General features: G+C 51.5%; 3 protein-coding genes across 7 annotated transcripts; 1 reads left to right on the plus strand and 2 right to left on the minus strand.

Moving 5' to 3' along the window:
• Window positions 1–250: 250 nt before the first annotated feature.
• On the minus strand, window positions 251–8132 carry CNTD1 (cyclin N-terminal domain containing 1). The gene is made up of 7 exons (XM_061175901.1): window positions 7823–8132; window positions 4173–4248; window positions 3754–3922; window positions 2537–2699; window positions 1902–2046; window positions 1164–1260; window positions 251–596 (listed from the first exon to the last, which is right to left on the minus strand). The coding sequence occupies exons 1-7, from the start codon at window positions 7989–7991 to the stop codon at window positions 402–404; spliced, it is 1014 nt and encodes a 337-aa protein (XP_061031884.1). The 5' UTR covers window positions 7992–8132; the 3' UTR covers window positions 251–401.
• Window positions 8133–8328: 196 nt separating this feature from the next.
• On the plus strand, window positions 8329–9468 carry LOC133080049 (cytochrome c oxidase assembly factor 3 homolog, mitochondrial). Its single transcript, XM_061175896.1, has 2 exons — window positions 8329–8585; window positions 8938–9468. The coding sequence occupies exons 1-2, from the start codon at window positions 8372–8374 to the stop codon at window positions 9042–9044; spliced, it is 321 nt and encodes a 106-aa protein (XP_061031879.1). The 5' UTR covers window positions 8329–8371; the 3' UTR covers window positions 9045–9468.
• A 582-nt stretch (window positions 9469–10050) lies between these two features.
• On the minus strand, window positions 10051–25463 carry WNK4 (WNK lysine deficient protein kinase 4). Of its 5 annotated transcripts, XM_061175839.1 has the most exons (19): window positions 24735–25463; window positions 23057–23229; window positions 22018–22238; window positions 21556–21713; window positions 20969–21057; window positions 20668–20884; window positions 18857–19121; window positions 18504–18625; window positions 18222–18280; window positions 18003–18120; window positions 17614–17730; window positions 14068–14205; window positions 12822–12876; window positions 12134–12717; window positions 11984–12044; window positions 11072–11480; window positions 10784–10983; window positions 10525–10622; window positions 10328–10417 (listed from the first exon to the last, which is right to left on the minus strand). In XM_061175839.1, exons 1-19 carry the CDS (start codon window positions 25344–25346, stop codon window positions 10415–10417), a joined length of 3699 nt encoding a protein of 1232 aa, XP_061031822.1. In that variant the 5' UTR covers window positions 25347–25463; the 3' UTR covers window positions 10328–10414. The 5 variants fall into 5 exon arrangements, with proteins under 5 accessions (XP_061031821.1, XP_061031820.1, XP_061031823.1 ...); XM_061175838.1 differs by lacking the exon at window positions 10525–10622 and having other exon boundaries at window positions 10051–10417; window positions 12134–12714; XM_061175837.1 differs by lacking the exon at window positions 10525–10622 and having other exon boundaries at window positions 10051–10417.
• Window positions 25464–25921: the final 458 nt, after the last annotated feature.

Below are 25921 nucleotides of genomic sequence, written 5' to 3' on the forward strand. Positions count from 1 at the left end.
GAACAGAGATGTTTAACTTTAAGGGGAAATAAAGGCTACCTCCTTGATGCTCAGTCAAGGTCACCCAGATGGTCTCAGTTTTTGAGCCCCTGGTTAATACTAATCTCCATGTCTGATGTTCTCCCTTAATAAAATGAACAGTTAAGAGGAAAGCCATAAATATCTTGTTAAACGAAAATAAACTAATTTCACAGATATTCTAATATCTTGTCCCAGCTCTTGGACATTTTCAGTCTGGTATGACGAAAAGGACATGCTTATTCGCCTTAACTCTTTCTCTGATGCAGAAAAATAAGCATCAAGTTGGAATATAAAACACAGCTCAGAAGATACTTGGAACTCCTGTACCCTGAGTATGAAAGTAAGGAAAGGGAGAGATGAGTGCAGTGACAGAAGGCTGTTTATTTTGGGTGGATTCCGCCTGCCTCATGTGTTGGAGAAGTAGGAGCCCTCAGTGCTCCGGCCACCAGGTGGGGAGGAACAGGCCGCTGTCGACCTGGAGTGCTGGCTCCCACGCTGTGAGTCAGGATTGCATAAGAGAGTTCGGCAATGCTCTCCAAGGCAATGCCAGTGATGCTTTGCAAATGCCCCGCAACCTTCAGAAACAGAGACAGATTTCTTATTACTAAATAAACATGTGTTAGTGCACAGACACATTGCTGGGGCTGTTTTCTCAAGCCAAATGTAAATTTTTTCATTTCTCTGAGCTTACAGAGAAGATTAAATCCAGATCCCAGTGTTTGCCGATGGCCAAATTACACTAGGATACCTTTGCCCTGATAGTGTTAGCATGGAAAATTTCTGGTAGACATTTCCCTCTGCTGGAGATAAGTTTTGTGAAATATGAGAGGGATATTTGGGTCTTGACATTTTTTCTATTTGGGAGGATACACTTATTGGACTTTAACATAGTAGCAGATTATCATAATGGGAAATGAACAAGCTGAACTTGGGCCTCCATTTCCAATTTCATAAGAGGAAAACTGGAGAACATTTTTCAGTCCCACCGTAGTTTTTTCACTCCCAAATCCTGCTCATTCATCCTAATCCTGGGTCTTGGCACTTACCTTTTATAGCTTGTCTTCTGTTTTCCTTTAACTGAGGGGAGAATGCTTTCTATTAAATGAATTCTGACCATGCTGGTCCTGCTCAGTGGTGCATACCTGGCTCCAACACTCATGGTTTTGGATGAAAGCACTTGCTGCAATGATTCCTACTGCCAACAGCATGAAGTCTTCCTTCACAGAAATAAACTTTTCCCTAAGTGATTAAAACCATATTAATTTTGGAGCTAGAATGACACTTGATCTTCCAAATCCTAGGGTTATGGGACTTCAACTATGAGTTGTTTATGTTGATCATGGAATTTTTATAGGTGGAAAGAAATGGTCAAATAATAGCTAATTGATTCCCTCTTCCAACCTCCCCCAAATCAGCGGATTAACACATGAGCCTCCTGTCTGAATGGTTTACGGACCTTTTGTTGTTCCATCTGTCTCCCTAACAAATGTAACTGTGAGGCTTTTTACCAGTCTGACTTTACAGTAATCAAACATTTTTGTCCAAGTTGCAACCCTGTGACTGGCTTTTTTTCCTAAGTGGCTATAAAAGCAGTTCAGTAATCTCAAATTATAAGCAGCTATAAAAGAAGAACTAGGAATGAAAGTATGTTAATTACTAGAAGTCATTTAAATTTTAAAAGTAAAAGCCTTTAGGGTTTTGCTGATTGGGCTCAGTCATCCATCCAAACAACATACTGGATGTTAATTAGAACAAGATAACCCATGCAGGTTATCTGTGGACTGGGTGCCTTGCTAGGTAAATTCCATTTCCCAAGTTCTTGTGGTATGTTACCGACTCCCTGTTTCTGGAAGGAGCCTACAATAAAGGAGTTGCCTTACCCTTGCAGCTGACTGGGTGTGGAGTTCTCGATTGAAGCCCTCAGCAGGCTCTCATATACAGGTTCATGGAGAAGATAGACTAGGTCAAGTAGGGTCAGGCAGGTTGCATACAGCTGTGTGGCTGGCACCAAACAGCCGTTGTATCCTAGATGGAGTATGCGCATGGTAAAGAGCATTATGTACCTCTTCTCTGATCATAATCACAGTTGTCATGTGACACAAAGCTGTTGAGCTGCTAATGTGCTTCCTGGTTGCCGTGTTCCACTGTAAGAAACCTCTGTAGCTGGAGGTCGATTTTAAAGGACAAAGGGAGAGGTAGAAAAACCTCCAGCTACAGTATATATACAACTGGAGCGTATTTGTTTGTTCCCCTCTTATCTCACGCCTCTCTACAAAGTCAACTCTTTGATGCTACAATAAGAATGTGCTTAATGAGGCCAAATATAAACCAGGTGCGGAGACTGGCGTTTGTTTCCCTGACAAGTACTAGAGGAAACTACTTTCCTCAGTCAATGCGCGCTTCCTGCTGTTCGTCATTGGCAGGTTCTGCCCACTGCCCTCAAACCCCTAGGCACATTCTTACTGCCTTCTATGGAAGACTCCAACCCACATGCCCGACACACTTAATAAAGTACCTAAAACCTCCAAGAGCATCTCCACATATGCCAGGGGAGTAGGCAGATTGATTTGGAAGTTCAGGGACTTCAAAACATCAAGCTCTGACTCCAGCAGTTCTTCTTTAGTGTGTAGATACCCTAGAGCCTGGAGGAAATTCAGGACTGTAACGTTGCTGATTTTCTGAGCAAAGAAAACCAAAACGGAGTGAAAGAGCAGTGTGTCAGAATAGAGGTCATACATCTTGGCATAGTAAACAAAGCCCTTCACAATCCAGTCCATGCCTTTATCTCATCTTCTCTCTTGGTAATTCCCCCTTACACTCTACACTTGTCATATAGAATTACTTGCACTCCCCAAACCCACATGCTCTCCAAGTCTCTACACATGCTCTTTCCTGTATCTGGATCTCCCTCCTCACCCCCAACACCCCCACTGCTCTCCTTACCTCTTCTCCCTCTTTCCTTAGGATCCACCCATCTCCCCCACCCTCCCCTGCAAGAAGTCATTTTCTCTATTAGTTAAAGCGCACGTACCAGGGACTTCCCTGGTGGCGCAGTGGTTAACAACAGGTGGAAGATAATGAATAAACGTTCTGTTGTTTGTTCCCCCAAAAAAGTCATTTTCTCTAAATACACTTCCTTGACTCTCCAAGGCTGATTAGGTATATTCAGAGCCCTCTGTATTTACACTAATCAGAACACTTGCTCACATTATTTGCCTGTGTGTCTTCTCCCATTAGGTAATAAATTCCTTGAGAGCATAGACAATATTTTTACTCTTGTAGCCATGGCACCTAGTGCAGCATCTGGCCATAGAAGACAATAAATATTTGTTGAATAAATGATACTATACAGACATCGCATAGTGATGTGGAAACATTTTATCCTTTATAAATGTAATAGTTTGCCTTTAATACTAATAGGTATGTTGGCAATTCAGGCACCTTAGCTGTCCTTGAGTCCAAGGGGAGGAAAGGTGACCTGTATGAATGATGGCATCCGTCCAGCAATTATACTTTGGGAACAGAACTTCAGACTATTTAATAACTGCTTCTGTCTGACTCGTGTGTGTGTGTGTGTGTGTTTAGGAGGTATGCTTAGGAAGCATAATTACACTCTGGAATTTCTGCATGAGTAGTATCACCTAGCCTAGGAGTGGGTTTCTCAAAGCCACCTTTGGATGAACTGGTTTCTCTCTAACACTCAGGTGCCCATGCGCAACCCCAGCTCCTTACTTTGTAGTGGAAGGAAAGTTTGCTTGCCAGCTGAACACATGACACAAGACGCAGGATGAACTTGTTGAAAAGCTGCTCTTTCAGAGCCCTCCAATTCTGAGGCTCTGTCTTCTCTCTCAGCTGGATTGTGGCTTGCCTGCAGATGTTCTCTGCCTGCTTAATCATAAACCTATAAAGAAGGGAAAGGGGAAAGGAAACAATCCACACTCAACCTAAATGGAATTTGTGCTTCAAACCATGTTACACCTCATCCTCTCCAATATCAATCGCTGGCTAAAAAATTTTACATTTGCAAGAAAAAGAGAGTGCAAACCAGGTCTCATGGTAAGGGGCAACTAGCATTTTTTTTTTTAAAGGTCTGGGTACATTAGGCATTCTGAGAGGTACCCCTCACAAAGGCCTTATGCTCAGGGCTTTACCTTTCTAGGATTTCTACAGCCTGGTAGCTCACGGATTTCTCCAGACACCATTGTTCAGACAGGAGAAAAACAAACTCTGCCAAAACAGGAAAGAAGAGCTTAATTCATAAGGTGCAACCAAAACGACTCTGTGAACTCTTGGCGTTGTGTAAAAGCCATGATGGGGCCCAGGGAAGAGGGTCAGGAGGTGAGAAAGATGAGACGGAAACAACCCAAGCTGAACCTGTTTCCCTTTGTTGCCAATAGGCAAATGAGAGGCATGAAAAGGAGGCTGACTGCGTGCAAAAACAAAGGCTTACTGAGCCCCCTCAGGGCCCCTTGAGCCTTCCTATGGGTCTCAGCTGATAAAAGGCTTGGCCAGCTACACACAAACAAACCAGCTGGTCTAGTTGGCCTTTACACCATGCTGGGAACCTCCAGCTTCAAGAGAGATTCTTGGATGGATAAAAACCCTAACCCCTATATTCTGTTTTCAGTGGAATGTTGATAGGAACAGAAGGGTCCCTCCTGGAGCTTTGATATTCTTTATAACACTGTTTGTTTAGTAACCACCCACTGGAGAACTCCCATTGCTTTACAAACACAATTCACCTTACAGCTGGACACCACTTATCCACCACCAGTTTGTTGGGTAAATCTGTGGTGGCTGAGCCTCTCCCCAGGAGCAAGCTTGTTACTCTGAAGTGGCTTGTTTGGAAGCAGCATCCCCTAAATCAGGGAACATAGCCCAACTTGGGTTGGGGAAGTCATTGGGAAGGTGGGAAGGGTAAGATACCTTGGCAAGATTTTAGGCTGCCTGTGTTTCTCTTTGAAAGAACAGCCCCAGATAGAATTCTATTTAGTTAGCAATATCATTAGAGGGTGGAAACAAGGATAAACGTTAGTTCTCAAAGCTCCTGCAGAACTAGGAACTTTTAGCATTGATCAGCAAAGAATTACATATAGTCAAATTTCCATTACCATATGTCATCAGAGAAAATCTGACTTAGAGGAAAAAAAATCTGTAAAAGTTAAGCTAGCACAAGACAGTTTAACAATCTACTTGACATAGGTTACACATAGATACATGTACAAAACCTTATCATTACAGAGGCCAAAGCTCTGCTAACAGTGTCCAATGAAGAAGATAATTAGTTTAAGCAATTAAGCAAAGTATCCTAGAACACATAATGTGTGTTATGAGCCAGTCCTTTTATTTGCTGGAACTTAGGTTTTATTTCTTTGTTTTCGTGTGTGTGTGTGTATAGTTGTTTTGTTTTATTTTGTTTTTGATCTGAATCATCTGGGCAATTGTTTCTATTTTCCATTTTAATTTGCCGAGAAAACAGTTTGGGTTAGGTGGAATGGATGAGGGTTACACCTCTCTCCTGCTACTGGCTCCACCTCCGTACAAACATACTCAGATCTATTAACTAAAAGACCCTCCCCTTCTATTCTCTTAAGCTAGGGCTCTATCTCTCTAGCTTCCATGACTGTGAAATTTCTTGAAAGTCTAGCTTACACCTGCTGCTTCCACTTCATCATTCACTCCCTAATGTTCTGCAATTTGGCTTCTATTTTTTACAATTTGCTGAAATGATTGTCTCAAAGGTCAGAAAATACATCCAAATTGTTAAATATCATGGCCCTTTGGCAATCGTCATTCCTGGTGTTCATATCTGTGAAGTATCTGAAATTGCTGACCATGAAACTCTCCTCTTGCTTCCAAAGGTCTCTAGGTTCTGTTCCTAACTCCCCAACCATTCCATTTATTTCCTTCATGACTCTTCCTCCTACTCCACTTTCCTGAACACAAAATGTCTCCCAAGGAACTGTACTGGACCCGCTTCTCTTCTCTCCCTCTAGGAGCTCATCCTCTGCCACAGTTTCAACAGTATCATTATGGAGAGAACTCCCAAACCCTTATCTCTAGTTTGACCTCTCTTCTGACTTACTCTTTAAACAGCCTGCTAGAAACCTTCTTCTAGATGTCCCACAAGCACTTGAAACTCAGTAGATCTCAAATCAAAGCTATTTTCTTGGGCTTCCCTGGTGGTGCAGTGGTTGAGAATCCGCCTGCCAATGCAGGGGACATGGGTTCGGGCCCTGGTCTGGGAAGATCCCACATGCCGCGGAGCAACTGGGCCCGTGAGCCACAACTACTGAGCCTGCACGTCTGGAGCCTATGCTCCGCAACAAGAGAGGCCGCGATAGTGAGAGGCCTGCGCACCGCGATGAAGAGTGGCCCCCGCTTGCCGCAACTAGAGAAAGCCCTCGCACAGAAACGAAGACCCAACATAGCCAAAAATAAATAAATAAATTTTAAAAAGAAAAGATGACTACTATCTTAAAAACAAAACAAAACAAAACAAAAATCCCAAGCACTCTCTAATGACTAAAATAAAAAAAGCTATTTTCTTTCCCAAACAAGTCACATTTCCTCCCGTTTTATTTATTTTAATGTATGTGTGTGTTTCTCTTAATGGCACCACTATATTTCTAGGCTCAACCCTTTGGCATAGTCATCTTCGCCTTCTTCACTTCTTAAAATTCATCCATTGCAGAACCCTAGATTTTACCCTGAAATGTTTTTAATCCAACCTCCCTTGTCATTCCCTCTGCCCTATCACCTAAAAAACTACTCACAAAGACTACACTGGACTTCCTACCTCCCATCTCTCTCTACTCCAGTCCATCCTTTACATCACAGCCAAAATAATTTTTTCTAAGGCAAAGGTTACAGTTATATCACTCCCATATGGAAAAAAAAAAAAAAAGACAAAAACAAAAACCCTCAGTGCCTTCTTGTTTTCCTATTAAGTCAGGTATAAACTCCTCACTTTGGCATTCAAAGTTCCATGTGGAATGTCTCCAAACCACTTTCTGGTCTGGATTTCAACTACTCTTCCACAGGCTCTGGCCAACCTGGATGACATGGTACCCACATTCACCCAAAATGTCCCTATTTCCATAGCTTGACTCATGTTATCCCCTTTTAGTAGAACCATGGTCCTGGGAGTTCCCTGGTGGTCTAGTGGTTAGCATTCGGCGCTTTCACTGCGGAGGCCTGGGTTCAATCCCTGGGTGGGGAACTCCCACAAGCCACCCGGCGCAGCTAAAAAAAAAAGAGAGAGAAAGAAACACGGTAAAAAGGAAGGAAAGAAGGAAGGAAGGACGGGAGGAAGACGGTCCGTATCCACCACCTTCACCAGCCAAAATGTTATCCTTCCTTCAGGGTCTACCTCAAATGCCACGATGCCTGGAGGACTCCTTAATTCATCCTACCCCCACCTCACTCCATCTCTCCTTTCAATCCCCATAAAAGCTTGTTTAGTCTGGTATGTCACTTATCTAACCATACTTGTACCTAGTCATTTGCAGATTTGTCCTAATATCCTCCAAAGATTATATACATGGTTTGAAAGCGGGGACTAGATCTCTCGTTCATCTTTCTAACCCAGGAAGCAGGGAGAATAAGTACTCTACACGTGTTGAAATCAAGGGTAGGGTGCTGGTGAGTCTTGCTCATCACTGTACCTCCAGCGCCTGGCAAAGAGTAGGTACTAACGAAACTTATTTGAATGAATAAGGGACACTGAATCTCAAGGTCGGTGCCTCAAAGAGAGGTGCCCAGTCTCCCATAAGCCCAGCTCCCCGGCCTGCATCCCCACCCACGATCCGGGTCTCCCTGAAGCTGCCCATCCGGCCCGCAGACTCCTGCACGGCTTGCTCATTCTGCTGGGCCAAGTGGAGCAGAGCGTCTTCGATTGTCTCTGTGGCAACAGCTCCAAACTGAAAGTCACTGAGCGAGGCCAATCTTGGCCTCACAGGTCGGTCCATTTTCAAAACCTTGTTTGTTGCCCCCGACGTCTCGCTGGATCCGTCCCCCTTAGCTTCCCTTCAGAGTCTTCTGCCACACCCTGGATTCTTCGTCCCCTTCCGTGTGCTTGTCCTCCTGGCCTCAAGTCTGACGAAAACTCATTTCCCAGCACAGCCTCGATCCTTCCACAGCCTTTTCCCGCCCCAACGGACGCGGACCCTTCAGCCAATCGGAAAGCACGGCCTCTTCCCGCCTGCCCCGCCCTTTCCCTTGGGCCGGGAGCCGCACTCTTTGCGAAAGGAAATGTGGACTACATCTCCCAGCGTTCCCTGCGGCGGCCATGGACAGCTATTCCCAGCAAGCCCCGCGCCCCGGGAACTGCGGAGGGCGGAGCGGCAACATGGCGGCGCCGGGAGGTGGAGACCCTCTGGATGCTAAGAGCGGAAAGGCCCCCCTGGCTCAGCGCATCGACCCGACGCGGGAGAAGCTGACTCCTGCGCAACTACAATTCATGCGGCAGGTGCAGCTCGCCCAGTGGCAGAAGATGCTGCCACAGCGGCGGACCCGGAACATCGTGACCGGCCTGGGCATCGGGGCCTTGGTGTTAGCAATTTGTATCCGTCTGCACTGTAGACTCAGGGAGACCGCATTTGGGGGCAGGAGAAGGGCAGCAGAGGCGTGTAGGAGGGCAGTGTTGGGGTGGCAGAAAGAGCCCGAGCTGTGAAAGTCTTGGCTACTTGTAACGCTGAGCCAAGCGTTTAAGTGTACTTTACTTTGTCATTTTAAAGGTGATCTTTTAATATAATTTATTAATGATAACGGATTCGGGGTCAGGGCTCAGAAGAGCAGAGGGCAGAAGATCGAATCACTGATTTGGGAGGATGAGAGATCAACAAGGGTGGTTGAGCAAGTCTGGGAAAAGGGAATGTGCATTTTCCACGTGGTTTCCTGAACCCACCTCCCCAGATGGTTACACCTTCTACTCGGTGTCCCAGGAACGTTTCCTGGATGAGCTGGAAGATGAGGCCAAAGCTGCTCGAGCCCGAGCTCAGGAAAGGGCATCAGGACACTGATCCAGATGGGCATCCTGCATCTCCAACCTGCTGGAGTCCCTTCACATGATGGATGATGCCCCACGACCCTGTAGAAATGGAAGGCTGCTCACAGCATTGCTTTCCTTCTTACTAACTTTGGACGATGATAGAGCCCAAGTAACCACGGGTTTGTGCATTTGGCCATTGTCAAGGGAACATGCCCACCTCGCACTCACTGTGTGGCCACTGACTCCTTTTCCTAGTTTCCTTGTTCGAGGTATCTGACCTTGGCTTTTCCCAAGCTTTCTGACTTTGTGGTTTATCCCCTTCAGGGTCTGGCTGGGAGGGTGGAGGACAAGAGGTGGGCTCTTAATGGGGGTGAGGGTGGCAGCTCTGTGCAGTGTTGGAGCCTAAAGTGGGAAAAATGGGGTCAGGTTGAGAGCAATAAACTGAGTCATCTCTCTCGGAGTCCAATGAGTGTGTTGGGGCTGACACTTCATGCTGGAACGCTCCACAGGCAGTAGCTGCAGCTGTGGCATGGCCCCAGGGAGCCGTAAATGTTTAACTAGAATTGCTTTTTCCATGAGATCTTTCCACCTGATTTAAGGGAGAGATCGTGGTGGGTCACTGGGCTGTTTGAGACTGAACCAGGTCTTGGGGGGAAGGAAGGTCACTCACTCTTCTGTCCTCTACCCTGAGGAACACACTACTCCAACTTTACTGCCTTTTCCCATCTCGAGAGAGAGAGAGAGAGAGAGAGGTAGATGAAGGATGAGGGACAAGCAGCTTTCATTCTTTTAACTTCCACTGGGGCCTGCTTGTGTAGGCCTAAGGTGGGGTCTGGGTGGACTCTTAGCTTGGTCAGGTGGATTATTGACCTTGCAGTTTCCTCATGAACTGCTGGCAGGAAGCCAGAAGGCTGGGCTCCACCCCTGCCTCCCGTTGTGAAACGGGAATTCCTTGTAAATCCTCCCCTGCCTTACCCCGTAAAGCTTTGACCCCAGTTCCTAAGGCCCGACATACAAATTCACCAGGTTCTAGGTTCCAGCATTTTTATTGGCTGCTACTAATTCTGGTGTGAGAACACCCCCTCCTCCTGCCCAGCTGGGAGTGTGCCTTCTAGAAGCATCCGGGCTCGGGTGGGACTGCTTAGTGGTTCACTCTTGGCTGGAGAGGTGGCAGGGATGAGGATGGTAGGCTGCAGAATTTATGCCTTCTACACACAGCAAACAGTTCCCACATGTTTGGCTCTTCCCTATAATGGAACGGCACTCTCCATGCCCCTGGGGCCTCCTACTCCCTCAGTGTTGAGGTCTTCCTTGCAGAGTTGTGTTGGTCAGCAGATTCTGAGAGCACAAGCTCCACGGTGGGCCCTGGTGTGGATGAGACACATGGCTTCTGTTCGGAATTCACTGGAGGGAAAAGAAAAAGTACTGAAGAAACCTCCAGAGTGGGAGGAGGGTGAAGCTGCAGCCAGTTATCTTTCCCTGGGCTCTCCCTCCCTTGGGCCCGCCCTCACCATCCTGCCAACATCCCTGGCGAATGTCACCCCCTTGCTCGCCCGCTGCTCCTGGGAGCCGGTGCTGCTGCCACTCAGGGAGTTCCTTCGCATGATGCCTGGGTGCAGGATGGGGAGGGAGAGCACTGAGTGAGGGAAGGGGCCATGGGGAGAGGGGGCTAGTCCCCCCCAAACTAAGGGGCAGACCCCCAGGGCCTGAAAGAAAGATCACTAGGGACAGGTCTCCAGAAAGATGGGAGTGGGGCAACTGCTGTCTCACCAGGGCCCAGGAGCTCAGAGCGCTGCAGGCTATTGCGCCGGGAGGTGGGGAAGCTGCCCTTGGAGAGGCGGCGCTGGCGGCTAGACAGCATAGCAGCAGGGGCCACGATACCCGGCGGGGGCTGCTTCCCGAGCCTGCTGTACAAGTCCTCAATTTCCTGTTTCTGTAGTGTCTGTAGTGCCTCCACCTCTGACAAGTGCCTGAGAACACATCAGGAGCGTGAGAGGGCTAGCCAAACACTTTGCTCTCCCAAGTCCACCTCTTGACCTCCATCCTCCCCAGACTCACTTCTGCCGAAGACTCCGCAGCTCAGCCCAGAATTCCTCATCCTCCCCACTGCTCTCTGATTCCTCACTGCTCAGACACAGGCTGCTGTAGGAGTAGTTCATCCACACTGGGCTGGGATGGCTCAGGGGTGGAGGGCTGCCCCCGACTCTGGGTTCCTTCCCATCGTCCCCTTCCTCTTCGGCGCCAGCCCCCAGGCCCTCGGCTGCACGGTCACTTTCAGCCAGAGCCTCCCTGGCCTCTGGCCCGCCTCCAGCACTATCCTCCGTGTCTGAGCTCTCCGAGGTCAGCTGAGGGGTTGGAGCCTTCAGGGAGCCAGAGAGAGTGGGGGATGTCGGTAGCAGGGGAAGAGGCTCAGCTGGTTCCTTGGATGAAGTCACTTGGAAGCGCCCAACAAGCTGGGGCTTTCCCTCTGTAGTGAGACAAGGAAGGAGTCATGGAAGAAGGAAGAGAAATCAGTGGCAGGACATAAAGTGACTGAGGGACTTCCCTGGTGGCGCAGTGGTTAAGAATCTGCCGCCTGCCAATGCAGGGGACACAGGTTCAAGCCCTGGTCCGGGAAGATCCCACATGCCACGGAGCAACTGAGGCCGTGTGCCACAACTACTGAGCCTGCGTTCTAGAGCCCACGAGCCACAACTGCTGAGCCTGCACGCCACAACTACTGAAGCCTGTGCGCCTAGAGCCCGTGCTCTGCAACAAGGGAAGCCACCACAATGAGAAGCCCGTGTGCCACAACGAAGAGTAGCCCCCGCTCGACGCAACTAGAGAAAAGCCTGTGCGCAGCAACGAAGACCCAACGCAGCCATAAATAAATAAATAAATAAACAAACAAATAAATAAATTTATTTATTTTTTTAAAAAAAAGTGACTGAGGATAACAGGCAGGGGAAGGTCAGTGGTCAGAGGCCTCACCTTCAGAGATGGGAGCCAGTCTGGCTTCACCCAGGAGTGGCCAACCAAGATTTGGAGAGGCCTAAAAAGTGTGGATCCATGAGTAGAGAAATGATCCAGAATGGACCCCACACACACACCCCGCAATCATCCCTCTTGGTTCCTACTCACCTCACTCTCCATCTCAGCTGTCAGAGATGAAGGCCTCTCCTGGCCACAAGGAGCAAGGGGAGCTGGAGGGGGCAGGCTGGGTAGGGGACCAGGAGGAGCTGGAGGAGACTGGGACAGGAGCCCAGGGGAGGGGGACAGCAGGGACTGAGCCACAGTCATCACAGCCAGTGAGAACGCACTAGCCAGAGAGAGCAGAGGGGCTGCTGTGGTGGAGGGGAGGGGAGAAGCAGAGGGACAGGGGGGAAAGGAGGCAGGAGCAAGAGTAACCTGGGAACAACTGGGGAGGGGAGAATTCAGTGGAAACTGAGCAGATGGGACTGGAAACTGGGATGCACTGGGGGAGAATGGAAGTGGGGAGCTGGGGGGGTGTGGAGAGAGATTTGAGGGGACCTGGGGAGAAATTGGAGAGAATGAGGAGGAGCTGGGATGACATGGGGGAGAAGTGATGGGGAAGATGGCACTTGGGAAAGCAGGGGACCCAGGAGAAAAGGGGTTTCCAGGAGACGAGGGGGTTCCAGGAGAGGATGGGGAGGCGGAGAAGGCTGCCCAGCTCCTCTGCTCTAGGGTGCTGCTCTGGAACTCTGCTGGGAAGGGAGCGGATGTTGAGATTCCAGTCCTCCATTCCCTATGCCCTTCCCAGGAGCAACCCCAGGGGTTGGGATGAGTAGGGACAGAATGTAGTACATACCACTGGATGGGTCTGGGGGGTACCCTGGGAGGGCAGGCAATGGTGCTGGCTCCTCCTGAGAGAGAGAAATGTCACAGTGGGAAGAGCTGAGTCTTAGGACTCATGAACCTCTAGGAGTCCAGAGATGAGTTTCAAGGGATTCAAAAGTGTATTTGAGGGACTTCCCTGGTGGTCCAGTGGTTAAGATTCCGCTCTCCCAATGAAGGGGGCCCGGGTTTGATCCCTGGTCAGGGAACTAGATCCCGCATGCCGCAACTAGGATCCCGCATGCCGCAACTAAAGATCCTGCATGCTACAACGAAGATCCCGCGTGCCACAACTAAGACTGGTGCAGGGCTTCCCTGGTGGTGCAATGCTTGAGAATCTGCCTGCCAATGCAGGGGACACGGGTTCGAGCCCTGGTCTGGGAAGATCCCACATGCCACGGAGCAACTAGGCCCGTGAGCCACAACTACTGAGCCTGCGCGTCTGGAGCCTGTGCCCCGCAACAAGAGAGGCCGCGATAGTGAAAGGCCCGCGCACCGCGATGAAGAGTGGCCCCCACTTGCCGCAACTAGAGGAAGCCCTCGCACAGAAACGAAGACCCAACACAGCCAAAAATAAATAAATAAATTAATTAATTTTAAAAAAAAATAAAAAAGACTGGTGCAGCCAAATAAATAAATAAATATTTTTAAAAAACTGTATTTGAGAAATATGTAGTGGTAAAGGGGCATGATGTCTGCAACTTACTTAAATGGTTCCCCCCAAAAATGCATGCACACACACAGATAGGGGAGAGAGGAAGAGAGAATGGTAAAGCTCATGTGGCAAAACACAACTGGCAAATCTAGGCAGAGTATCTAGGAATTCTTTGTTCAATTTTTGCAACTTCTCTGTAAGTCTGAAATTTTATTTATGTATTTTTGGCCGCAACGCAAGGCATGTGGGAATCTTAGTTCCCCAACCAGGGATCAAACCCGCGCCCCCTGCATTGGAAGTGTGGAGTCTTAACCACTGGACCACCAGGGAATTCCCCTCTGTAAGTCTGAAATTGTTTCAAAATAACAAGCTAAAAGTATGCATTGAACACATTTTTCTAGAACAGGAGTCTGTGGCTTTCATCAGATTTCAAATGGGGGAAGAGCCATTGTTTTGGGGTCCCAGAGATGAAGACAAGTTAGATCCAAGGGGACTGGTAAGGGCAGAGACTAATGAAACCTGGAGCAGAGTCCCTTCCCCCTGGAGGTGCCCAGAGGGGTCTGACCTGGGGGCCCAGGGGGTCTTCAGCAGCCTCCACAGGGCCAGTATCTCTCTTCAACAGGGTCTCCACTCGCTGGATAATCTCCCGAATCCGGTTCAGGAATCCAGCTCGCTCCGAGGGCAGAATGAACTCGTTATACACCTGGCGAGAGTCAGTAGGAAGGGGAAGGAGGGCTCGGTTATTCCACTCATCCCTCTCTCCCGGCCCCAGTCTTTAAAAACCAACCCTTCACCCCACCGCTTGTGCTCACCACCAACCTAAAACAAGTATTTAGTAAGCATCCATTGTGTGCCAGGCACTGTGTGGCGTAAGGAGAAATACAGCTTAGAGAAAAGGAGGTAACATTCACAGCGTGCATGTATATACCAGATCTTTACATATCTTATCACATTTAACACCAACAACAGCTTTCTGGGGTCTACATTAACACCGCCACTTTAGAGTTATGCTAACCAATGCTCAACAAGGTGAAGTTCAGTCTGCCCAAGATCAGGGGATTTGCACCCAGACCTGTCTAAAGCCAAAGTCTGAGTTCTTTACACTGTTGCCTCACATGCTTTTGGACACAATTCCTCCTCTCATAGGGTTTATAAAGTATGCCCCACAGATCCACATACACACACAGCCCCACAAAGTTAAGTAAAAATAAGGCAATAAATGGTAAATGTAACATTCAAGTCCGCAAATGCTTACTGAGCACATACTATGTGCCAGACATTTGCTAGGTTCTTTGAGGGAACAGGGAAGTATGAAACAAGGTCCTGGTCCTGAAGAAGCCCAAAATCTAGTGGAAGAGACACACACATACATAATTCAATAGACTGCAAGTCAGCCCATGGCAGGTAAGGCGTTTTTGATTGGCGTAGAGATAAAAATGCTATTCCCGGAAGGGGAAAGGGAAAGCTGCTGTTTAATGGGTAGAGATTCAGATTTGCAAGATAAAAAGGTTCCAGAGATCTGTTGCCCAACAGTGTGAATATACTTAACACTACTGAACTGTATACCTGAAAATGGTTAAGATGGTACATTTTATGTTATGCGTTTTTTAACACAATTTTTAAAAATTCCATTCCAAGAAGAAAGCAGTTCATACCACCTCAGGGGATAGGGGGAAGCTGGGATGGCTCCACAGCTGAGGTTTGAAGGATGAGTAAGAAAAGCAACCCTTTATTGAGGACCTACCATGTGTGGACACTTCCCATACTTTTATCATCATTTCACTTCTTGTACATGCTGTATCACTTCGCATAAATTATATGTTACATCAGAACATCTTTGCAAAATAAGTATTATCCCCTGCGTTTTACTGATGAAGTTCCAAGAGGTTAAGAAACTTGCCCAAGTTTGCCAAATCAGTAGATAACAGAGCTGAAGTTTGAACTCAGGTCTTATGTGAAAGTCCACCCTTTCCTCTGTTCCATGCTGTTCTGAGGCAGGAAAGGGCACAGCACATTCACAGCACATTCAAAAAGGGCACAGCACATTCACAAAATAGTGAAGACTGGAGTATAGCTGAGAGTGCTGTGAATTTTATAGGCCGTGCTCCAGAGTTTGGACGTTACTCTGTAACCACAGGTAGCCTCTATAGATTTGGGGGCAAAAAAGCAACAAGAGGAGATCTAAGTCTGAGGAGAATTCTGCTGCAGAGGAGTGGAGGGTGGGCTGGGAAAGAGAGAAAAGAGGGCAATGGACCCTGGGTTCAGGCACAGGGTCCCTTTGGCTGTGTGGGATCTGAGTGGGGCTTGAAAGCCCAGTACAGAAAGCTCCCAGGGCGAGACCCCTGAGGAGATGGAGCCAGAAGCTGAAAGGCACCCAAGCCTCTTCAGAGGACCATTCAGAAACCAGTGTGGCTGGAGGAAAGATTCTTGAAGGGTTGAGTGGCTTGACAGAAGTTAATAAGCCTGCACCGCCAGGTGATAGTTTGTCTTTGTCCCCGACACAAGCTGAATGACATGATGGAGGAGAAGCTTTAGAAAGAGTTCCTGAAGTCTGACGTTTCTTCCATTCCCTTCCCTCTTTCATTCCAGAGGCTGGCATCCACTGCCCCCACTCCACTGAAACTGGTCTCCCACAAAGATCTCCTCCTGACAAAAGCCAGTGTGGTCTTGCCTCAGGCTTCACCCTATGCCTCCTTGAAACAATCTCCTTACTCAGTTTTTAGTAACATCTTCCGGAGCTCCTCCTACCTCTCAGGCTCCATCTCTGTCCTTCGATGACCTATCCCCACCCCCCCATTCCACAACTGGGGGTATCCACTAAGACAAACCTCTATGCCTCAGGCTTTGCAGGCCCACCTTCTCTCACGCTCAACTCTGCTGAGACTCCCAGATCCACCGCTCTCTCCAGCCCTGACCCGTATTCTCTCCGAGAGGATCTTATCTTGCCTGTCTCTCTGTCATTCAAGCTCATCATGATCCCTAAAAAAAAAACAAGCCTACTTTCATTTTCTAACTTCCTCTCTCCCTTGATGGCCTATTGCCATTAGTTCCTCTAAGTTACAACTCGCCCTTGATATCCCCTCTCGCTAACTCCCTCTCGTATCAACTCAGCAAATATTTATTGACCATCTACTATGTACACTGTACCATGTCAATAGATTACTGGATTACAGAGTAATTTATTTTCCCAAAATGACCCTCAGATTCACCCCTTTTCTTCCTCCTCCCCCATAATCCATTCTCTCCTTGGACCACATCCGGCTTCTTGTATCCACCTGCCAACTGGATTCCCTATCCCCAACCCTCTCCCACATCCCACAGCAGAACAGTCTTCTTAAAACCTATTCTCACCATGTTACACTCTAACTCTTAAGACTGTCTATGATCTGGGCTCAACCTCACTTCCACAACTCTCCTACAGGAACCCTTTTCTTTTTGGATTTTTTTAAAATTGAAGTATAGTTGATTTACAACGTTGTGTTAATTTTTGCTGTACAGCAAAGTGATTCAGTTATACATATATACACATTCTTTTTTTTTCATATTCTTTTCCATTATGGTTTATTACAGGACATTGAATATAGTTCTCTGTGCTATACAGTAGGGTCTTGTTGCTTCCTATAGGAACTCTTCCAATGACAAAGTCTCCTCATGAAGCCCTCCTAGCCCCATATTTCAAGTCACTCCCTATTTCCATGCCTTTCCTTTGCCGTACCTCCACTGGACATGCCCTTTCCACTCTTCACTGCCATTCTGACCCATCTGTCAAGACCTCACGTAAGTCCTACCTCTTTCCCTGCTGCCCCCAACCCATCCTTTACTTACAGCCACAGTATCACGTGTCTAGCGTGCACTTCACTGCACTTATGTATACCCTATGTTAGTCTCAAATTGCTCCAGCTGAGGATCCAAACCTCACTGGATAAACAGAAACCTCCCCCAAAACAAGGGCAGAGATGTCTTCAGTGTCACTGTGCTGAGGGCCAACCAGCTTTAAAACCCTTGCTGTTGGATGGGGTGGGGGTGGGGGGCAGTTCAGCAACAGGGGACATCAGGAAGGAGACTCTTGTCCCAGATCCAAAGACTCTGTCTTCATCTCTCTCCCCCTCACCATGGCAGCTGCAATCTCTTCCGGGCTGTCCCCATCCAGATCAAATCGGAAGGTCACCATCTTGCTGTTGTGCGTCTGTAGCTGGCACTCAACCACTCTGTCATTCTGGTCTGAGACCTTCAGAGTCAAAAGTCAGCAGAGGGAGGAGGTCAAGCTCTCTGTCTTCATCACGTGTCCCCACCCCACTCCAACCAAATGACAGTGGCCAGACTGCAACTGGAGAGAGGCAGATTCTGCCCCCATAGTCTTGTATTAAAAACATGACTGGCTGACTCTTGGGTACCAGTAGCACACTGCTTCTCCCCTTTTCTGGCTAACTTCCCCTATCCCTCTGACAGTTCCCTCCAGGCCCTGTAGCTTATTCCCCAACACCTGTGCCCCTTCCTTACACTTGTGACCCGAAGCCGGGATCGGGGTCTGCGCCGGAGGTTTTTCCCTGGTGGTCTCCTCATCTGTTCCATCCCTTCTCCCATGTCACTAAGGCCTGATGCTGCATCTGAGGCATAGCTGGAAAAAAAGGAAAAGAAGACAGGAGTGTCAGAGTGGACACTGGGAGCCCAGAGCTCCATATATTTCACCCTAACACCCCAACTCAGACCAGAACTTACCTGTCTCCAGGGGAAAAGTCATTGCCAGGGCCAGAACGTGGAATGGATAAGGCAAAAGCCTGAAATAGGATATGGGTTCATGAGGTCAGGGGAGGATAACTGTTGGACTCCAGGGAGATGGTGTCAAGGGTGCTGGGGTACTTGGCAGAGGGAATTAAGAAGAGGACAAGAGGGGTGGATTTCCAAGGACATGGGGCCATGTCAGGGGTTTGGGTTTTACAGGATGGGAGATAGGTCATAGGATTGGAATGGCTGGGAGCCCCCCATGTGACCCCCTCTCACCGAGGGCAGGCAGAGATGGGACTCAGCGGGGCTGGATGGCACGCCCCTAGGGGGCTGAAGGGCAGGGTCTGAGGCATCCAGGAAGCCGGAGGAGCTGAGGTAGCCATCAGTCTCGCAATCCGCTGGTGGGGAGGGAGGGGATCAAAAAGTGGAAATAAAGGGGAGTGGTGGCCAAGGAGGGAGGCTGCCTGAGCAAGGAGGGGCCTGGAGCTGTGGCAGAGTTCTTTCCCAGAAGGAGCTATGGCTAGATGTGGAAGGCCGGGTAAGTGACAATGCTGTTGGCTTGAACTTCTGGGTAGGGGGCAGAGGCCAAGGGTTCTGGGACCTGGGTCCCAAGGTCAGAGGTGACTTACAGGTGGTAGGTGAGTAGCTGGCATGGCGGAAGAGGAAGGGCTGGTGCTGGTCTGCCTCTGGCTCCTCGGGTTCAGGGGGGAAGATACTGGAGGGAGCAGGAGTCATGGGGACAGCTGCTGGTAGGGGCCCTGGCGCTGGGGGGAAGGCCTCCAACTCCTTCGCTTTGCGCAGCTTCTCACGCTTTCGCTGGATGGCAGCAACCCGTTCACGCACTGCACGGGCCACTGGCTGGTAATCAGCTTCGCACACTAAACCCAGGGCCACCTGGAGTTGGGAGGGTGAGGAACACAGTTTGAGATGAGATTCCCCCTCCCCCAACAAAGACCCATCATGACACCTTCTTGAGGCCTCCAGGACATGGGAGAAAGGGAACCAACATTTATTGATTACCCACTGTGTCCATTAAGTGGCAGCTCTTCACATTATCAACATTAAATCCTTCCAGCAACCTTCTGAGGTAGGTCTTATCAGCCCCATTTTAGAAATAAGTAAACTAAGTGACCAGTTCATGGTTATACAGTAAGTCAATTGCTCTTGGGGGCTGGGGGGGACACTTGGCAATATCTGGAGACATTTTTAGTTGTCACAACTTAGGGGTAGGTACCACTGGCATCTACTGAGTAGATGTTAGGGATTCTTCCCAATATCCTACAATGCACAGTACAGTCTCCCAAACAAAGATGTTAGTAGTGTCAAGATCAAGAACCTCTGTATGTAATGGATCAGGATCCGATCTCAGGTCAGGTTTGAGCTATGCTTCGGAGACCCGCTCCTATGCCATATTTCAAACACATTCTCAGGTTCCTGACCCAGACCCACCAAGAGATGATTCCCACCCTTTCAACCGCATTTTTCTATCAAGAATTTCATACTCTTTCCCTTTCCCCCTCAGGCGTTCCAAGACCAGCCCCACGTCTTCTGTCTCCCATATATGCCTCTCCTGGTCCACCAGCTTCTGTTCATCATGTCCTTATTCATTTCAATAGCAAGCTCTGCTGGGCATGTAAAGGCGGTGGGGCAGGGTGATCTGACCTAAAATCTGAACAACCTGAGTCAGTTCTGCCACTTACTTGCTTGGGACCTTGTACAAGATATTCAACCTCTCTGAGCTTTTATTTCCTCATCAATAAATCGGGATAAAGTCACTGCATGCAGGGTTGGTAACAACCATCAAATGCATGGGAAAGGGCTCTAAGCTGTGTACAGATGTGGGTGATTAACAAGCTCCCACCACGTGCTAAGCACCGTCAGGGACAGAAAAACCAATACACACAGTCCCTGCCCCCAGGACTTTATAGTCTAGTGGAAGAGAAAGACAGGAATGTATCCTGGTATAAAACAAGACCAATGGGGGCCCCTCCAGTAATGGAGGACCTGCTGAAGTGGGAAAAAAACATTTAATTTTGACTCTAGAGGGGACAGGCTTTCTGAAATGGATGGTTCTGAGCATGAAGGAAGATCGAGAAAAAGACATGGGGGGGATGGGGGATGAAAAAGGGAAAAATAGATAAGCTGGAGAGAAGGGCATTTCAGGAAAACCGGATCAGCAGGAAGTAAAACAGGGAGGTGGAAGGACCCAAGGCTGGAAAAGGAAATCTCCGACTTGTGGAGAACACTAGGTGTGCAGGCGGGTGGGGTGCGTTAAGGCCGGAGCTGCAGGGTGACCCTTGCGGGAGATGCCGAGAGGGCTGGGTTGAGCCCCCCTCCCACCACCCAGGCACCCCTCCAGCGAGGCACTGGCCCCTCCAGTCGACGTCCAAACGCCCCTCACATGCCCAGCCGCAGGGCAGGCAGTCTGTCCTCCGCTCACCATCTCCTGCGCCACCTCCTCGGCTGCGTCCCGGCCCAGCTGGAACAAGAACTCAATGGCCTGGTTGTCCCGGCGGCGGCCCCCTCTCCGCGCGTCCTCCATGCGCAGCCAGAGCTTGAGGTCCGGCTTCTCTCCGTCGTCCTCCTCCGCCAGCTCCACGTGGACGCCGCGCTCCTCGCGGAAGAAGGCGTGAGCCAGAAGGTCCTGGATGGTGAACCTGAGGGCGGCGCCACCGTGAGCCGAGCCCCACCGCCGCCCGCCCCCCAACCGCCCCCACCCCCATCCTGCCCCCTCCACCCACCTCTCATTCTTATCTGTGCGGATGCAGCCTTCAATAATCTCCTTCACCTCGGGCATCTTCACCTTGTAGAAGCTGTTCGGCTTTGTGCCCTGAGGAATGGGGTTGCATGAGGCCTCCCGCCCTCTGCGCCCCAGCTCTCTGCTTGACACACCCGCCCCTGCCCGAGGCAGCAGGGCGTGCAGACGCAAAAGCACCGCGACTGCTACTAGAAGATGTGATTTCAAATCCCAGTCCCCCCACGTATCGACAGTGTGACCTTGAACAAGTCTCTCGCTGAGCCAGTGTCCTCATTTGTAAAACGCAGGTCAGAACATTTGCCCTGCTCACCCCGCGGGGCAGCAGGAAGGATTTCACATCGATTGGATGTGAAATCGTTTGTAAGCTCTAGGGAGCGCTACACACGACATTATTCTAAACAGCTTGTACTGGAGGGGCCTTGTGTGCATCCAATATCCTTCAGTGTTCACCAGGGCGTCTTTATGTCCAGCCTGTTTTCATTAAGGGAAAGGGCACTGACCGCGGGGTGGCTGGAGCAGGAAAAGTGTAAAGGGGACCTGTAATTCCCTCTCCTCCCTGCCCCCTCTCACCGAAGTGACCTTGCGGTAGATTTGCGCGGCATTCTGGCACTCAGAGTAAGGGTACTCCGAGGTAGCCATCTCCAGCATGCACATGCCAAACGCGTACACGTCCACGGCCTCATCGTATTTTTCCTCGTACATCTCCGGGGCCATGAACTCCGGGGTCCCTGTAGGATCCACAGCAGTTATCAGGCTGCAGGGCCTCCTTTAGGGCTTCGTCCCTCCCCTTGAGTGTACAAGAGGCTAGGCAGTTCTGGAGTGCAAGTGACCGACCCCTCCCCGTCCTGTGTGTGTGAGGGTGGGGGATTGGGGGAGGGGTGTGGGGAAGAGGGAATGCCATAGGTCTCCCCATCTTCCCTGTGGTCTTCTACCTCCATGGATCCCGAAAGACACTGCTAGGGGGAGGGGTCCCCAGGCTCTCTCCTGACATGGGGAGGGCAAGAATGGCAAGGACCCCCGGGAGGCACGCACCGATGACGCTCTTGGCGAAGGAGGCGCGTTTGAGCGTGGCCAGGCCCAGGTCCCCAATCTTAACGGAGCCTGTAGGGCCCGTGATAAAGACGTTGTCACATTTGAGATCCCGGTGCAGGATGGGGGGTACCCGGGAGTGTAGGAAATGGAGCCCCCGAAGGATTTGGCGGCTCCAGCGCTGAAGGACTCGCGGCTTCATCTCGCGGAACCGCCTCAGGTATCTGGGGGAGGGCGCATAGCCACGGTCTTGGTGGGGGACACATAGGCTGGGGAGGGAGACCACCACTGGGAAGTTCCCCGTAGCCCCACCCACTCCCCCGCCTACGCATCTTTTGCCAGCCTCTCCTAACCTAGATCCGCGCCAGTCCTCAAGCAGAAACGCAGTCGGGGGTGTGGTATGTAGACAGGAGGTTACAAAACGGGGGTCGGGCGGTAAATGCACAGACAGGGCCGCCCCCAAGGTGCTGTGGAAGCGCCAGAAGGGATAACTAACTGCCCCGGGCGTGGGGGAGGGCTTCAGAGAGGAAATAACTTTTATGTTGAGTCTTGAAGGATGAGTAGGCGTTCAAGGGTGAAAATGGGAAGGGATGAAGGCTTTCCAGGCAGAAGGGACACCCGTGCTCAAAGGCACGGAGACAGCAAGTGATGGGGCAGGGTGCGAGGGGCTGCTGGGAATTTGGTTTGTCTGGAACGCAGGCTGGATCCTATAAGGACTTTGTGAGCAGTCCTTAGAGAGTGTGGACTTTATCCTGAGGGCAGTGGGAAAACTCGAAAGGGTTTTAAGGAGAGAAGTGACAGTGCCAGATCTCTGCAGGCTGCAGGAAGATAGGATAGCTTGCAGAGGAGAGAGGCAGCGTGGGGGAAGACTCCTTAGGGGGCAGCTGAGGCCTCCAGACGCTCAAGAGAGGAGGATGAGAGATAGTGAGCCTGGTTTTGGACCTGCGTGTAGCGTTTGAGGAGGCTGGGCTCCTCCAGAAGCAGTGGAGACCTCCCACCACCAGTCCTCCCACCAACTCCCACCACCTGGCGCAGAGCTCACGTCTTGAGCGTGCCCGAGGTCATGAGTTCGGTGACCAGCACGATGCAAACCTGGCCCCTCAGCACCGACTTCCACGAGTCGTAGAAGCGGACGATGTTGGGGTGCTGCAGCCCCTTGAGCATCTCCACCTCCTCCGAGAACCGCTGCCGCTCCGCTCGAGACAGTTTCCGAGTCTGTGGGGTAGGGGGTGGGGGTCACAGTCACATCAGGCCCAGGACCCCCACGGAGAGGGGGGATGGGAGCACATGGGGCAGGGCTGAGGGAGAAGTGAGGGTAGGAGCCAACGGATGGGGCTGGGTGGGTGGGATCATTTGTCCACCGATTGTAGATTCCTAATTCCCGGTGTGCCCCCCTGGGCTGCTCCAAGGACACACCCACCATGGGCCTGGGGCCGCCCCCTGGACCCCCTCCTGGACACAAGCGCTTTTATGCAGCCCTGTCCAGGAGCCCTGAAGTCAATAGCGCCTTTGTAGCCGCCCAGGCCGGCCGTGGGGTGGGAGGGGACGCCCAGGGGCTGGCAGCGGGCAGGCAGCAGGCGGGCAGCAGGCAGACGGCAGGCAGAGAATTGGGGCCGGCAAGGGGATTGGCCTCAGAAACTGGGAACTGCTAGATCCAGGCAGGAGGCAGGAGGGCTGCAGAGGGAGGTACAGAGAAAGAGACAAAGGATCCAGGACCAGGTGCCAGGAGACTGCCCCCTGCCCCATGGCTGTCTCGCCTCCCCCATCTCCCTCCTCCATCTCCCTCCTCCATCTCCCTCCTCCATCCCCCCCCCCCCCCCCCCGCCCAGTTTGGCCGCCTTGCCTTGCCTGGCTTAGAGCCTGGGGCTCGGCACTGGCAGGCGCAAGGGGCAAGCCCAGTGCCAGGGCTGGAGGGGAGGACCCTTCCCCCAGGCCCTGTCCCCCCAGTCTGAATCCAAAGCTGCTAGCTCAGACTTAACTGGGTTCTTCCCCTATGGGAAGAAGGTCCTTCAAACCAGCATACCCCTAAAGCCTATGGGGTTCAGCACCTTTGGATCTGAGAAAGGAGAGCTCAGGTAGGCAGTGGGATGAGGAGCAGGACTGGACTCAGGCCAGGGCTGGAGCTCCCTGTCTCCCCTCCCCCAGCTGTGGAGAAGTCCAGAAGTCTGACTGCTTCAGAAGGGGCGTGGGAGGGCCCCGTCCTGCCACAATAGCCCTAAATCATCTGGAAGTGGAGAGGACCCTGCCTCAGCTGCTGGCCTCCATCATTCCAGCCTCCTAATCTGCAAAGATCCAGGGTGAGGGAGCAGAAAGATCAGGGTCACACTGAGGGTCTCAGGACTTAGGGGGAAGGGAGAGGAAGGGAAGAGATAGTAGGTAACCACTGCAGGAAAGTGGTGAGGCCAACCACCCCTCAGGTCTGAACTGGCTCCCTACCCAATTTCCCATCCTATTTTCCACCTCTCAGGGTTGAGTATAGAGCTCGTAAAGTGAGAATGTCTAAATCCATAGGGGAGCCACCATACACCACCTGCCTCAGTTTCTCCTTCTGCAGCCCGGAATCAGCCAGGTCCATGGATCATCAGAACAAGGGGGACAAGAGTGTCTGGATATTTGACTGGAAAAACACATCCCTCTTGCTGCTGTCCCCTGGGTCTCCCATCCCAAGACCTCCAAAGGGTCCCATCCCGTGGCGTCACCGAGGGGGCTCCCAGCCGCACCTGCAGCTCACACCAGGCCACCTCCACCGTGGTGTCGGTGTCCAGCCCTCGATACACCGTCTTGAACGAGCCACGTCCAATCTCGATGTCAAACTTGAGGTATCGGCCGTCCGGGGACGTTGCCACAGCCTGAGTCTCCGTGTCCTCCTTTTCCTCCTGCTCCCGCCGCCGCTCCCGGGCCGCCGCCTCGGTGATCCTCGGCCGTTCCCGGGACCCCGACCCTCCTGCGGAGCCCGCGAGTTCCGGACGCTCGGAGTCTGCGGCCTTCACCGGGGCGCCCGCGGTCCACGTGCCCTCAGTGGGCTCTTCAGAGCTAGGCGGTGGACTCATTGCGGGGCCGGAACCAGCGGAGTCCGGAGGAGCAGGGGGCTCCGGAACGGGTGAGGCTGGCTGGGACCAAGAGCTCAGCAGCCCCAAGTCGACTGAGCTGCGGCGGCTGAGACGGGAGGAGCGCGGCCGGGGCTCAGCCTTCCCGGAGAAGCGGCGCGCCCGGCGAGGGGGCCCGAGGCGGGGCGGCCCCGCCGCGGCGAGAGGCGGCGTGGGCCGCAGGGCCAGGTCGGCCTCCGCCTGGGACATAGGGACCTCGGTCTCTGGGGCCGGGGGTGCCAGCATGAGGAAGGGCCGGGCACCGCAAGGCGGTAAGCCGGGCGGCTGGAGAGGAGGCGGCCTGACAGAAGCACTGGCTGGGTGCGCAGCACTCCGGCTGAGCTACTGGGGCCCCAGCCCAGGGTCCCCTGCCCCGCAGCCACGCCCCCGCCACGCCCCCGCCACGCCCTACCCCCCCGAGCCGCCCCCTCGGAGCTGCGAGCGCAGTGGAGCCCGTGGCGCAGCCCCTCACCTCGGCCACCGCCCCGCCCCCGGCCGCTGGCCCTCCTCCCCCTGGCCTGCCGAAGCACCCGCCCTCAGTCTCATTCCGAAGCCGGAGCCGGGTGCGAGGCGGCGGTGTGTCCTCCCGCACTTCGAGTGCGCAAACCTGTCTGGGGGAGCACGGCACTGGGACAGGGAGATGAAAAGTGACCGCGGCTCCCCGGCCCTAGAAAGGGGGGTGGTGAGGAGGAGGCTACCACCAGCCTGCACGACCCAGATAAGGTAGCGCCACCCCCTCCTAATCGTCCGGAATGGCCCCAGGCCGACAATACAGAGGTCAATGGAAAGATCTGGTTTTCTCCAACGTCGCAGTCCCTCCG

The sequence above is a fragment of the Eubalaena glacialis genome, chromosome 19 (genome assembly GCF_028564815.1).
Source record: "Eubalaena glacialis isolate mEubGla1 chromosome 19, mEubGla1.1.hap2.+ XY, whole genome shotgun sequence".
NCBI classification, from domain to species: Eukaryota; Metazoa; Chordata; class Mammalia; order Artiodactyla; family Balaenidae; genus Eubalaena; species Eubalaena glacialis.